We start from the raw sequence: 15,782 nt of genomic DNA, 5'->3' as shown, positions 1-15,782 counted from the left end.
AGGAGGGAGAAGTCCCAACCATGAGAGGTCTCTGCTAAGGGACCAGAGAGGGGGGTGGATAATTGGTTTCCCCTTTGTTTCTTTCCATAAGGCCTTTCCCCTTTTTATAGCCAGATAGGGTATATGCGTGGGCTGGGAAAATGTGGAGAAACTAGTTCCTAAGCCATTCAGAAGCATACACATTAAGACCTAATAATAACACAAATTCATGGCATACATAAAGAGAGTGAAGAGGAAAGCATGAGAGAACTAGACATATGTGATGAGGAGCGTTATAATGTAGGTATTACCTGGGATTTACTATGTTTCCTCTACCTACATTGCTCTTGTTCAAAGTATTATAATTCTTAAAATTACATTAAACTTCTAGAGTTGCCTTCATGGTTCAGTCGGCTAAGTGTCCGACTCTCAAGTTTGGTGCAGGTCTTGATCTCAGGGTACTGATTTGGAACCCTGCAATGAACTCCATTCTGGGCATGGAGCTACTAAAACAAACAAACAAACAAACAAAACTTCTAAAAAGCATCTTGTGAAGAGGAACTGAAAAATATTTTAGAAAGAGGGGCGCCTGGGGGCGTCTGGATGGCTCAGTAGGTTGAGGCTCTGCCTTCGGTTCAGGTCATGATCTCAGAGTCCTGGAATCGAGCCCCACATCGGGCTCTCTGCTCAGCAGGGAGCCTGCTTCCTCCTCTCTCCCTCTGCCTGCCTCTCTGCCTACTTGTGATCTCTGTCTGTCAAATAAATAAATAAAATCTTTAAAAAAAAAAAAGGAAAGAAAGAAAGAAAGAAAGAAAGAAAGAAAGAAAGAAAGAAAGAAAGAAAGAAAGAGGGGCGCCTGGGTGGCTCAGTGGGTTGAGTTCCTCTCGGTTTCCACTCAGGTTCTGGGATCTGTGTTCAGCCTGGAGTCCGCTTGTCCCTCCCCTGCTCTTTTCTTTCTCTCTCAAATAAATGAATAAAAATCTTTAAAATATGTATATTATAGAAAGAAATTTGGACAGACATGTTGTCCATGTCAGGAGACTCTAGAAGACACTTTGGAGCAGATCTTCTAGACTCCATCCTAAACAAGTATGCCACTTTACATTACTGTAAAATGGGGAGGTGTCATCGAATTTGAGGGACATATATAACAAGGTCTTGTGACCTGAAAGGCTACCTTTCTAATGTCCCTTGTTACACTGAGACCAAAATTTCCCAGGGAACAACAACAAAAAAAAACTAGACTGCAACCATTTTTTCTTTGAAATGTAAGCTCTTAAATGTCTGTCATGGAAGGATATGGTTCCATGAGGTCCTGAAAGGGAATGAACTCATTAAGAGTGTGTGTGTCTGTCTGTCCCTGTGTATATGCATATATAGATATAGATATAGATATAGATATATACACAGATATGTGTGTGTGTGTGTGTATTTCTAACTACTGGGCAAAATTAACCTATTTCATAGATAATAGAGAATAAAAAATAATAATAAATAATAAAATAATTATTAAATTATTTTAATAATTTAGTAAATTTTTACTTAGCACAAGCAACTCAGAAATGTGTTTACTGGTTGTCTTATTCCATTAGAAAGGCCCTATGTGGGTGCGCCTGGGTGGCTCAGTGGGTTAAGCCTCTGCCTTCGGCTCAGGTCATGATCCCGGGGTCCTGGGATCGAGGCCTGCATCGGGCTCTCTGCTCAGCGGGGAGCCTGCTTCTCCCTCTGCCTGCCTCTCTGCCTACTTGTGATCTCTTGTCTGTCAAATAAATAAATAAAATATAAAAAAAAAAAAGAAAAAAGAAAGGCCCTATGTGGCCATAGGGACTTTGTGTGTCTCCTTTAAGCCTGTATCTGGAGTATTTGCAACCGTATGTGTGGCACTCATCACATGTTGCCCATCGAATGAATGACAGATGACTGGATGAAGAGAAGTGGAGTAAGCTTAAAGTGACTGTAAAGTATTTAAATCATTTTATTACCAATTAACTTTCAATGTGTCTTACATATGAGATTTTTGAAAACATAAGATACATACCTTGAAAAGAAAAATAAAATGGCAGTTTGTATTAGATTTAGAAATATATGTGAAAGGGTGCTAGAATGTTACTTTTATTATTATAATTGAAGGACCAAAAAAAAAAAAAAAACCTCACAGGAAGTAATATCGAGAGATGTTGGTAATCACAGACCTTTTATCAAATGTTTAATAAATTCCTTAAAAATTGATATAAACGACCAGAAGATTAGCAGCACAGTTATGATAACAGCTAAAATATTTTCTTCCAACTTATTGGTTATCTAATTAATATATAAATTATTTTGATAAAAATTTTAGGTAATCATCTTGTTTTCAATATAAGAGAAGTAGTGGAAAGAATGTTAGATTAGGGGTCAGCTGCCAATATATAAGTATATAAAGCTGGCAATAGCCTAGTTTGCTGAGTTTTATGTATGACCTTTTGGTAAGTTAATCTTTCCCCACGCAGCAGTTTCCTCCTTTGTAAAGGGGAGGAAAAAAAATAGATCATTTCCCAAATCGCTTCCTATTTTGAAACTTTGATTCTAAATATCTTAGTGTTTGGCATTGTGTCTACAGGCTTCATTAAACTCTCAATCACTGAGGAAAAGGTACAAACTCTTTTATAGTAGAATTAGATATACCTGCATTACTTTCAAAATCAGGGGTGCCCGTTAGCTCTTGGACAAGGGCATGGTTTTCCGTTTCACTTAGAGCAGCCAGAAATTTAGAAAACCAATTTTCTTTCTGCACGATCCTTTTCAGTAGCTCTCTCACCCCTGATTCATTTCCATTGTTTTCTGCAGCAGAAATCTGTTTTAAGAGAAAAGCAGAATTAAAATGATCATATATCTTCTGAACAATTTTAAACAGGAACTAGCCTTTAAAAAAAAAAAAAGAGCAATTAAGTATAAGTATTGGTAAAGGTTTATATCCAAACACTAAAGAAGAGAACAATGTCACTTATAACAATTCTGAATTGTAGCAGAGAGCAAATCTCTGGGCCAAGCCCCCTTTTAAATATGCACCATTTTTTAAAGACACCAAGACATTCAAAACTGACACTTAGGAAGTCAATGTTCTGCCTTGGCCATTCTGAATAACAGGGGCAAGAGACTTTCATTTCTAGTTCTGTTATGTCTATTTGCCTCAAATGCTTTCCATATATCTAGACTTGCTATTTCTTTCAACCCACTGAGTCTATAAATAAGAAGCCGAATATTTCTTACGTCACTCCTCTTTCTTGACTATCAGTACTATGAAGTAATTACTATCACAAGATTTATATTCTTGTTTACTTAGTATATTTGCAGTATGTATTGATGACTATAATATTTTCTTAAATTTGTGGGGTTTTTTTTAAGATTTAATTTATTTATTTGACAGAGATCACAAGTAGGCAGAGAGGCAGGCAGAAAGAGGGGTGGGGAAGGAGGCTCCCTGCCGGGCAGAGAGCCCTACTCAGGGCTCCATCCCAGGACCCTGGGATCAGGATCTGAGCAGAAGGCAGAGGTTTTAACCCACTGAGCCACCCAGGCGCCCTGTTAAATTTGTGTTTATTTAAGATTATGAGGCAAATTTATTCCTACATATATTCTTTACTTAAAGTATGGGGCAGAATTATTTCTATACTATTCATTACAACTTTTACTCTTCCTTTGATTTCTCTTTTAGATTAAACTAGCAAATCATTTTAAATGTGGATCATTTGTGTAATCATTATCACAGGGCATTTCCCAGTACTTAATTCAGCACCAAACATTTGGAGAAAAAAAAAACTAATACAAGCTACATTTAGACCAGAAAGAAATTAAACAGGGTATCATCAACCTGCTGTGTCTTGAAGAAAGCCTTCTTCCTTCTGGGCCTCAGCTTCTGCATGTACAGAATGGGGCAAATGAAAAGAAATTTCGGATCTCGCCCCCCCCCCACCTGCACATTAGGCACACCTGGGGAGCTTTAAAAACACTGATGTCTGGGATCTACCCCCAAAGATTCTGACTTATTTTGTCTGTGTTAGGAAGCCAGAATTTTTAAGGATCTCACAGTTCTAATCAGCAGCTTAGATGAGAAATGTAGACTTACTTGCTCTCAAAGGTCCTTCTGAACATTTGTCCACCTCCTACATGTATAATCTGGGTTGACTTGCTAGATCAATTGTTTCCTATTAAATTTGTGTATTTTCTAGTCCTATAAATATATCCTATAACTTTTTAGTTTCGGGTATTTGTTTGCATTTTTGGAACAGTGCTTGACACAAATTTAGTGTTATATTATTATGGATGACTGAAGAAAGCATCAACCTTTATAAACACTTCACCAATGGACACTACTTAGTACAGAAGATGTAGCATGATTTCTACCCAGTGGGTACATTTGTCTTACTAGATAATACTTAATGATGTTATTATAAAGGCTTCACACCTATTAACCCAGAAACCCTGAAGAAGGGACCAATATTAACCCACTTTTCAGACCAGAAATCCAACACACAGAGAATTCCAGTTACCTCCCTGAAGCTACAAAGCTAGTAAATAGGTACAATTTCATCCCAGGCAACTGACTTCAGAGGCCAAATACTGCCTTCCTGAGCTATAATTATAGCTACTAATTGTCTCCAATTGTAAGCATTTTCTGACAAGAAGTGGGTAAGATGACTACTGGACTTAACAAAATTTAGGTAATTTCAGTCCATCTCCCTCACAGCATTTTCTAAGCAGATTCTTGCTGATTTCTCACCTTTTGTCTAACTTCATTAATCTCCTAATGGAAACTTTTTGTCTTCTCTGGTGTTTGTAACATCTTTATTATTATCTGCTAACTTAAAACATAGTTGCTAAAGATGTTTTAGTAAGACTGGTTTGAGCACCTTCTTTTAACTCAACCACTCCTATTTTTAATTACCTCACTCTTTAATCACCTTTAAATCCATCTGACAGCAGTAATCAGAAAGCATTTCTCTAAAAAGAGTGGGGCACTGTAATGAATACTCTCATTAAAAACCTAATTATAGTATAGGCACTAAATCTTCTTCCACTATTAATTAGTTAAGTTGATTTTAACTGTAGAATTACATTTGTCAAGCTTGCTTTGTCCTTATTGATTTCAGGCAGTTGAGGATCATTATGTCATTATTTCCTATGAATATTTTTATTATACGAACAGTGGAACTACATGTAACACCTGTACAATTTTAGAAGCTTCATCAAGATTCTGAATTTTTAAAGAAGTCTTATGAGTTTGGGTGCTAGAAAGTAGCATCAGCTCCCTTTGAAACAGCCATATATATATGTAAATACATTTTTTTTTTTTTTTTACTTAATCCAGTCTTCTAAAACATACTAGAGACATTAGACCCCAACATTAAACTTGATTATGGAAATTCTTGAAAGGTAAGTACTTAGACTTGAGACTTCAACAGAACATGTAATGATTCTTATGCTCCTCCCTCACTGAGCATTTTCTCTAAATATGCAGTTTAAAATATCTATGAAACATTTTTAACTAATTTATAGGATATAAAATAATTATGAATTTGTTGGTAATACAATTACATGCTTTCACATTCTAAATTACTTGATCTATGTTTTTTCTTTCCAACAGAAATAAATGATATTTCCACTAGATACTGGCTTGCTGACGAAATTGTTTGATAAAAATGTTTTCTCTCCTTCATAAAAATCTTAGGTAACGATTTAAATATAATGACATTTTTTTTTTTTAACATAGCAGAGCTCAGCTCTCATACCAGTAAATCAGGAAGCAAAACTTATGTTAAAAACAAAGAATTTTTAAAAGCTGGTTCTTCAGGTGCCTGGGTTGCTCAATCTTTAAGCGTCTGCCTTTGACTTAGGGCATGATCCCAGGCTCCTGGGATCAAACCCTGCATCAGGCTCACTGCTTGGCAGGAAGCCTGCTTCTCCCTCTCCCACTCTCTCCGCTTGTATTCCCTCTCTTGCTGTCTCTCTCTCTGTCAAATAAATAAATAAAATCTTAATAAAATCTTTAAATAAATCTTTAAATAAAAATAAAATAAAATAAAATTTAGTTCCCCATAGGAAGAGGGGAAAAAATAAAACAAGGCAAAATCAGAGAGGGAGACAAACCATAAGAGAAGACTGTAAATCATAAGAAATAAACTGAGGGTTGCTGGAGGGGAGGGGCATTGCGGGATGGGATAATTGGATGATGGACATTAGGGAAGGCATGTGATGTAATGAGCACTGGGTGTCATATAAGACTGATGAATCACTGACCTCTACATTTGAAACCAATAATACATTGTATGTTAGTTAATTGAATTTAAATTTAAAAAGAGATTTAAAAAAAAACTAGTTCCCCATAAAAAGTTAATGTGCTGGAGGGAAGGGGGGTGGGAGGGATGGGGTGGCTGGGTGATGGACATTGGGGTGGGTATGTGCTATGGTGAGTGCTGTGAATTATGTAAGACTGATGATTCACAGACCTGTGCCCTTGAAACAAAAAATACATTATATGTTAATTAAAAAAAAGAATTCTAGCTAATAAATGCAAAAGGAATAACATTAAAGAAAAGTTAATGTGTTTCTAAATGAGTACATATCATTACATTGACATCACTAACTTCTTACTAGTACTTTTTCTTCCTAATAAAATTCTTACACATACTAATTTGCCTGACAATATAATGAGCTGGGAGAGACTGACTCATGTTTTCGCTTCATATAAGGACCACTGGACTTGGTTTCTAGCTGGACCGAACAAAGTATCTCTGGTTCTCCCATGTAAATTGAAGGCATATGGGGTCTTCCTGGACTATGGGTGTTTAATGCTTTGAACTGGCTAGGACTGAAACATGAACCTCTCTTCATTTGCTCAGACTGATATTAAGACACTGGAAATGTCTATATGTTCACCTCTTTTCCAGAGTTCATGGATGTTTAAGTCAATGGATCTCAATGGATCTCAATGCCAAGAGGTCACGAAGCAGCCTAAAATAAAACAGGTCAGTACAAGGGCAGCCCCTTTCTATTAAGGATAATTATATTATAACGATCTGTAAAGTGATTCTTGTATTTATTATTGACTCTCCGGTATTTACAATAGTGCCTTGCATATACTAGACATTAACTATTTATTAGAAGGATGAATACCGATTAACACTACAACATAAGCTCCATGACAGCACAGACAGTATCAGCATTATTATCTAGTCTTTTCACCACTGGCATGATATCTGCCACAAGATGTCACTCCATAAACCAAATGAATGAATAATCAATCCATTAAATAAGTTTCTTTGGATACTTGCTGGATACCAAACTAAATCTAGGATAATTTCCAGAGGCTCTGGTGTATGAAGGGCAGGGGTTGCAGGGATGGACATGAGAACCATAAACTAAAATGACAGACCGAGTAGAAAATGTCTGCTAGAAAACAGAAAATAATTATAATAAAATATTTTTTAGAAGTCCTGACTTCTTAGTCAAATATTACTTAAGGATATCCAAAAGCAAATTTGGAGATCTTAAGTCCATCATCCATCCATTTCCAAATGCCTGGCAAGGCAATCCATGACATCATGTGTTCTTATCCCTTATCTCAGACAACTTGTGGGAAATAAATTCAATCAATCAGTTAATACTTATCAAGTACCAGTTCTATAGCTAGTCCTGGCTAGGTTTCTAAAGATGAGAGACATAGCTTTTCCTTGAAATCCCAGTTTAATGCATGGGCTTTAAGCAGATCTCAGTTTCAATGTGGTTGATTCACCTAAATCTCTGAAACTTTAAATTCACAAGGAGTTGTAACCAAGTGAATGATGATATAAGTCATCATCGTCATCATGTCAAAACAACTCTTTATTATTATTATTCATTAAAAAGCTTTTTCATAAACATGATTTCTCATTTGTATTCACTAAGGTACCATGAGTGAGAGGAGATATTATGTCCATTTTCTTGGGTAAATTTAGGATCAAGGAACTTAAATAACTTGACCCAAAGTAACACACAGAGTAAGAAACAAACATAGGTCTCAAAACCAGGTTTCCCATTCCAAATTCTCATGTTTTTCCCCAGTACACTTTGCTGTTTTGAGATAAATATTCATCAATGACCCCCAGATCAATACAGATTCTTCTAAACCTAGTGCTGGTTTCTCACTGTCTCCGATAGCTTATTTTTCCATTGTCTTTGATAGCTTTGATGATGATACACGTAAAACGACATGTAGACATGATTCCAGAATGTCACAGAGACACTATTCCTCCTCAGAAAGCTTCAAATGCATAGCTCCTCCATCTTTCAGAGCCTCTTTTGAAATATGAATTTGAGGGAGAGTTTGGGTTGCTTTGACTTTAACTGCTACCCAGTACATAAATGTCCTTTTACTCTACATCTTCTTTGTGTCAAATCCCTTGCATTACTGCTAGCTGCCTCCAAGCTTGCCAGAATCAAGAACTTGGATAAAATCTAGCTGGCGGAAATTCAATCCAGGCAAGACAAAAGTGATGCTGATAGGCAGAAGTATTTAGAGTAAATAAGGAGAAGTGCTGTTTCGCTGGCAATCGGGACATCATACCCACCAAACATAAACAGCTTTGTGGTGTTACTGGACTCTGTTGCTTCTGGACTTCCTAACAGCTACTGTGGCTGGAAATGCCATCTTCCATCTCCAGCTGGCTTGAAGGCTGCATACTGTCTTCCAAATTAAGATTCTGCCACAGTGATGTACACATTTGTCATATCCAGCTGGACTACTATAATGCGTTCTAGCTGGTTCTCAATACACAAAACTACATAAACGTTACAGACAACAGTGTAAAGTAATTTACTTGTTGGGAAAACCAGCCATCAAAATTAGATGCGTGCTTGGGTCTTTGGACAGGCCCTATGGCTGTCAAGTCTACAAAGGACTATCAACTTTAGTTGCTAAAGACAAAGTTACATCACAGGCTAACATGAGGCCAATGTCCAGAACTTTGTAATGCAGACACAAACAACTGATGAATCCAAAAGAAAGAAAGAGAGAGAGAGAGAGAGAGAGAGGAAAGAAAAAGTCAGAATCATAGCACGTTAGACAAAGCCTTTGACTTTTACTCATGGGTTTGGTTATTTGCTTACATGCTTTTCAAAATAAGATATTTATTTACTTACAACCCAGAATAAGTCATGTTCAATGTAGGGCAGCATTTCTATACTTCACAGTACATCCTTATTCATTGAAAAACAATGAACAAAGAAACATTACATTAAGTGTAAAGTGACCTGTAAAATTCACCCTGTCAGAATGCCTTTGCTAACATGAAAAATTGCAACTGGCAACATTTTTTCCCCAATAAATTATCTACGACTTTTAGTTCCCAGAGAATGTCATAACTTGGATCAAAGAAAAAAAAAAAAAAAACGTGTGTGTGATGTAATTTCTCCATTTGGACCAAGATCAAATGGCATAATAAATAATAATATAGGCCAAAGATTGGCAGTTTTTTTCTGTAAAGTTCAGATAATACTGTAAGCTTTGTGGGCTATATAGTCTCTGTTCAACTGCTCTTAAAGTGCAAAAGCAGTTGTAGTATGTAAATGAATGGGCATGGCTCTGTTCCAATAAAACTTTCTTTATGAGCACTAGAAATTTAAAAATGTGAAAACTATTCTTAGTGTTTGGGCCTGCAAAAACTTGTAATAGGCTAGACTTAGACCATGGGTCATGGTTTGCTGATACCTCTTCTATCGAACTATATAAAGTGAGAGATAAAATTGCAGACCACCAGAACCTAAATCCCTAAGTCAGCTACTGCTTTCCCGGGACACCTCGGGCAAGTTACATAACCTACCTCAGTTTTCCCATCTGTAAAACAACATTAATAACCTTAAAAATCGTAATGAGTGATTGGGAGCATGAACTCTGATCATAAGTTTTGCAAATGATGCTAAGAGCCTATAGTAAGTGCTCAGTAAATGTTATCTATTAGTATGAGTTACTATTTTGGAGTTAACACCTCTTTGGCTTCTTTTAGTGAAAAGATTAGAAAAAGAGCTTTCTGGGGCGCCTGGGTGGCTCAGTGGTTTGGGCTGCTGCCTTCGGCTCAGGTCATGATCTCAGGGTCCTGGGATCGAGCCCCGCATCGGGCTCTCTGCTCCGCAGGAAGCCTGCTTCCCTCTCTCTCTCTCTCTCTCTGCCTGCCTCTCTGCGTACTTGTGATCTCTGTCTGTCAAATAAATAAATAAAAAATCTTTAAAAAAAAAAAAAAAAAGAAAAAGAGCTTTCTTTGTACTCAATTCTCAAAATATGTTACGTGCCTAACTGTTCTATTCTCAAGAAAGGAGGGAACCAAATTTACCCAGAGATATCCAAGAACATTTGGAGTGGGGCAAAGGAAGGAGCATCCCTGAGTTACAAACTCTGCCTCCATCTGAGCAGACACCTACCCGATTACGGTCTTCATTTGTCAACAGTTTCTTCTCCACACACTTATCCAAGACATCTCTAACCAGAAGTCTGTCCACCAGGGTGGGCTGGAGGAGGTTCAGCAATTGGAGACACTCATCATGAGCGCTCTCGGAGGATGGCGAAGGCAGGTCGGTGAGCTCTGGGTTCAGGTAGCGGGCGGCTAAAACGCTGCCTGCTCTCTGAAGGGCCACCAGAAATTGTCTAGGCCAGCCGGGGGGCCAGCCTCCCTTCTCCAAAGCGTTCAGAAGTTCATCAGCCGCCTGCATGTTCCCAGCGTTGACCGCCGTCCTCTGGATCTGCTCCTTCACGTCATTGGGCAGAAAGTCCAGGTAGTCCAGCACCGGCTCCACCTGGATGTACGTTTTCACTCTGGCCCTGAAACACGAGATGAGATAGCAGAAACTCTTGTCTGCAGAATAGCCGTTCGACATCTTTCCCCTCGCAGCGAAGGGAGAGGATTCCCCCCAACAGACGGACGGTTTGCTGTTCTGGGCTCAACAGGTGAGCTGGGTGTCCCGCGGTCGGTTTGGAGCCGCAGGGTCCGCAGCGCTGCGCCTGACGAGCCAGGGGCCCGCAGGACCCCCGGGACGGCGCGCGGGGCAGGGGGTGCTCGGTCGGCCGCACCTGAGCAGGGGGCGGGTCTCAGGGACGCGGCGGCGCCAAGCTGCGAGCCGCCGCGACCCCTCCGACTCTCGGCTGCGCTCGCCCTGGCCGAGGACCCAGATGCCGCCGCCGCCAACTCCGGTGGGAGCTTTGAGCCCCGCTTTCCGCACGGCAGTTCTTGTAGTTCGCCGGACTTGGGTTTCTGTTTCGATTCTCCGCGTCCTCCTCGGGCCTTTACAGACGTAATCCGCCGGGGCGGGGGTGTGTCGCTTTCCCAGCGCCGGAGCCGCCCTTCGGTCGGCCGTGGCAAGGACAGTGTTCTGGCGGCAGGCGCTGTGGGAAACGGAAAAGGAAAGCGAATTCGAAAAGCCGCGACTCAGCCACGCTCCGCCTGCAGGTATTTTGACTTTTGTGCCTCAAAACTCGGACTTCTTTCCCACAGCCGTCTTGCATGGCCGCCCCCTCCCCCCAGCCCCGTCAGCGAAAATGTGGCGGGCTTGGAAGCGCGTGATGCGGGACTTCCCGGTCCAGAAGTGAAGAGAAACAGCCCCGGACCCTGACGCCAGCAAGAAGGAGTTACCCTGGGCCGGTGCATACAGGTGGGTTCTGCCCCCCCCCCCAAACCTCCACCCCCATCCCACCCACCCCCCCGGGTCTGGAGATAAGATGGTCACACTGCAGGAAGCAGGTGGAGAAAATAAAGCTACGAAGATATCTTTCCAGAGAGGTGTGAACCCAGAGCCCCAGAATGAATGAACTTTGCACCCGGTCTAGAGTAAACCTGACTTCCCTTGGGTCCGCCCCAGCCAGCTCTTTCCTCTGAGAATTTGTGGGTATGAAAAAGAGGGAATAATGATAAACGGTTTATTTGACTGCCTGATGTGTAAACTGTAGTATTTGTTTGGCTTTGACCAGGGCCTGGTGACAGACGCAGAGGGACTCTAACCACCAACTCAGTTTAAGAGCAAGCCAAGAATGAAGGTTTTCTATCTCCCAGCCTGTAAGTTCCCCATATTCTTTAATATACAACTTTCCTTTAATAAAACAAAACAAAAATCCCCAACAACTTATTTTTGATATAGCTGCCATTCTTTTCTTGGATTCAATACAGAAAGTTTTGGCTGAAGCAGTGAGGAACTTAATTAGCAACTAATGTACCAACTTGTAGTAAACATCAACATTTGTCTATGTCATGAGAAAAAAAAAAGACACCCACACTGAAAAATGGCAGCTTCGGTTCAGTACAGAAGCCACATAAAAGTGAGTCCTTCAGGTTGCTACTCACATTCTGCCGTCCTGGGGGTCTGTGGGTGGTAGTGTATATGCTTCACCAGGAGAACCTCTTGGTCTAGAATTATGTGGAGAAGGGAGGGGACAGTTAAGCCATTAAAAAAGATACATTTAGGAAAAGTAATCTCTTAGCTAAGCATATTCAATGAAGTTTAGATAGGACAGGGGAGCCTACTGCGGCTTTGGACTGGATAAGAGAAATACAGAGTCCTTGTTTTTCTCAGATGCATACAAAATACTCAGTTGAGCTCTTTATAGCATGCCATCTTATTTTATGCTCTAATTATATTATATAGCTAAGCTATTTTCTTCCCTTTAGGATTGTAAGCTGCTTGAAGAGAGGCCATGTGTACACACTAACCAGTAGAATTCAAACAGTAGATCCTAACCAGCAGGTCCTTGCTGATTACCCTCAATGGGAATTTTATTTGCCTTGACGTTAGCAGCTGGTCTAATGTCAAACACATAGTGAAAGTTACTGAAGTGAAATAAACTTTGTCCTTGCAGGTGGACCTGCTTTATATTATTCTTTTATGTTTCTTCATAAAATACCAGTATGTATTAATTTTGGGATTTGACCTTGTACCTAAAAAAAGAGAGATTAAGGGGTCAGTTGCTTAAGTGTCTGACTCTTGGTTTCAGTTCAGGTCATGATCTGATGTGTTTGTGAGATCGAGCCTCACGTCAGGTTCTGCACTCAGTGGGTGGTTGGCTTGAGATTGTCTCCTCTCCCTCTGCCCCTCTCCCCAACTTGCTCACACCCCCCCCCAAAGTAAATCTTTAAAAAAGAGATTAAATTATACATTTTTACAAAAGTATTCAAATTATCGATTTTAGTTATTGGTTCTGTAAAGATATCTTTTAGGACTATTCCAAGAAATTCCCTCCACCCCTACCCTGGAGGTGCTGACAGGTTTCATTCTGTACATTAAAACAAAAGCCAACCAAGCAACCAAAAACCATTCTGTCCCCTGATGCCCATTCTTCTGTTCTTGAATGTCAATCACTGGAGGATACAAAGGGATTGATGGCTAAATATGGGGAAATAATGTCATCATCCTAACACTGTCAAATTGCTATTTGGATGACGGAGGGTCAAAAGTAGAAGCTTACATGTTCGGTGTTCAGATTATGTCATTCATTCATGCAGTCATTTAAAAAACATTTATTATAAGTATTTGCAGTATGATCAATGCTGCTCTTGTGTAGTTAATAAAACTGAGCAAAGCTTCTAATTTTATGGAACTTACATTCAAGTGGAAGTGGGAAGACAGATACCAAATAATAGCTAGAAAATAGGCAATGTGCCACTTGGGAACAAATGCTATGAGATCTACAGTAAGATCCATTCCTAAGTATTTTGTTGCTATCATAAATGGAATTATTTTCTTTATTTCTTTTTCACACAATTTGTTGTTAGTGTATAGAAATGCTACTGATTTTTGTACATTGATTTCATATCCTACAACTTTACTGAATAAGTTGATTAGATCTAACAGGTTTTTATTGGAGTCCTTAGGATTTTCACTCTATGAAATCATGTCATCTACAAATAGAGACAATTTTACTTCTTTTTGTCCAGTTCTGATACCTTTTATTTCTTTTTCCTGCCTGATTGCTCTGGCCAGGACCTCAGTACTATGTTGAATATGAGTGGGGAAAGTGGGCACCCTTGTCTTGTTCCTGACATTAGTAAGACCGAGATAATAATGCACACTACAGTTCCGCCAGCTGATTTTTCATATAGACCCCCTCTAATTCTCACCACCAGCATTTCATAATATCTATCAGTAACAATTCATATTTACTCTCAAGTAAGAGTCACTTTGAGAGATGAGGGTTGAACGATGAAGACTGAGTGTGAGTACAAACACCAGAAGGAAAGTAGAAAGGGACCTCTTCTTTAGGAATCGTCCATAATCTTGATAGGACCGTTCTGGAAGGAGGAGATTGATGGGGGAGAAAGCCAAGCCTCAGTCTCTCAAAATGTGTCTTTTTTCTTTATCTATAATTTCGCATTGGGATTTAGTTTATTTTTTGCTTTTTCATTGAATAGATGTTTTCCTGTGTCAAGCTTCCTCTGATAACTTTCATTTTCATTCTCCTCTTTGTTTTCCAAATGTAAGTTTCTATTTCCTTTCTCCTTTGGGGTAGGGAGTCTTGTCAATCTATGTCTTTTACTTTTCTCTAGACCTGCCTTTTCTTTTTAAACCCAAAAGAAACATTTCAGTCCCCATCAATTTTTAAAAAGTCATCTGTAGCATTTTGTTCTCTAAACAGTAATTCAGGAAGATATGAGATAACAAATTCCTGCTGTTATCCAGCCATTCATCTGAAATTTCTACAGCTGAGAAATAGTAAAAATCATAGCTGCCTCTTCTTTGACAAACTAGAACTATAATATAACAGCAGTATGCTTTTTTTTCTTCAATTAAATTACCATAAATCTAGTTCAATAAGGAAATGATTCTAATATTGTTTTTCTGTTCCTTTGGTTGTTGCCAACTTGTACCAATAAAGTGCCGACTCTGTTTCATTTAAAGCTAGGTGTCCTTAACCTAGCAGTATGGTGCTCTGATTAAGCATGATGACCCTGAGCCAGAATGTCAGGACTCACACCTCAGCACTGCATCTTAGTTGCTGTTTCCTGAAGTTTCTCACTTATGAAATGAGCAAGATACCAGTACCAGGCTGGGCCATTAGGTTGTTCAAGGGCTAGACTGTACTTAGCACCAGCCCTGGCATTTTAGGTGTCCAAGAAGTAACTACAAGCAATGAGTAAGAGATGGTGCTAACTCTCAAAGAATGCACAATTTAGAGTGGAAACAAATTAGTTATGTACATAAGCCTATATAATAACTAGCCATATGATTGAGTTTTTAGATAGGATCACTTTTTTCAAGAAACAGAAGCTGATAGACTGATTTAGCAGAAAGTTTATTGAAAGGGTACTGTGATAGCTTTATATTTCAAAGACAGAAGTCCAAAACAGAAAAAGGAATTTTAGCTAAGTTTATTAGATCCTAATACTCATTTCTTAAATATTTCTACCATTTCAGTTATAAAATTCTGGTTTTAAGCATGCACATGTAAAAGTGCTTCTATATAACAAAACAATGTTGAGGGAAAAATATCAGGAATCTGAAAAATTTTCCAAATATCTATTTTTCCAAATTCTTCTTCTATAGCTTAATCCTTTCAAAACAGTCACTTTGGACATGTTTTTGTTAAAACAACTCCTATACCTCAAAGACATAGATAGGGCTTTTTTTTTTTTTTTTTTACTTTATTTTAAAATTAATGGTTAAAAGCAACTACAGCTAAATATAATTAGAATGCCATTGTTTTTTCCTTGAAATTATGGTTGATGGTTAACTGGTAAAAACACTTGGGGTTAGATGTCTAAGCCTGTGTTCATTCTGATTGAGAGGTTGCTATTCTAATCACTTAATATATA

General features: G+C 38.9%; 2 protein-coding genes across 5 annotated transcripts in view; one reads left to right on the top strand and one right to left on the bottom strand.

The window, feature by feature from the left end:
* IFIH1 (interferon induced with helicase C domain 1) overlaps positions 1–11,243 on the bottom strand; it is a 55,839-nt gene extending 44,596 nt beyond the window's left edge. The window contains exons 1-2 of the mRNA XM_082691250.1: positions 10,411–11,243; positions 2,644–2,812 (exon numbers count right to left, since the gene is read on the bottom strand). Of these exons, the coding sequence (XP_082547376.1) occupies positions 2,644–2,812; positions 10,411–10,863 (622 nt within the window). The 5' untranslated portion in view covers positions 10,864–11,243. The remainder of the gene's footprint in view (positions 1–2,643; positions 2,813–10,410) is intronic.
* The window catches only part of GCA (grancalcin), a 50,821-nt gene continuing 45,798 nt past the window's right edge, over positions 10,760–15,782 (top strand). The window contains exons 1-2 of one of the 4 annotated variants that reach the window (XM_082691257.1): positions 10,760–10,933; positions 11,478–11,634. The gene's annotated coding sequence lies outside the window, so the exon portion shown is untranslated. Of the gene's footprint in view, positions 10,934–11,271; positions 11,635–11,950; positions 12,036–15,782 lie in introns of those variants that run through there. The other 3 variants (XM_082691255.1, XM_082691256.1, XM_082691258.1) reach the window with 3 other exon arrangements.

This window comes from Mustela nivalis (genome assembly GCF_964662115.1).
Source record: "Mustela nivalis genome assembly, chromosome: 11".
Lineage (NCBI taxonomy): Eukaryota > Metazoa > Chordata > Mammalia > Carnivora > Mustelidae > Mustela > Mustela nivalis.
Note: the sequence above shows the minus strand (reverse complement) of the source record. Positions and strands in the feature narration are given on the sequence as shown.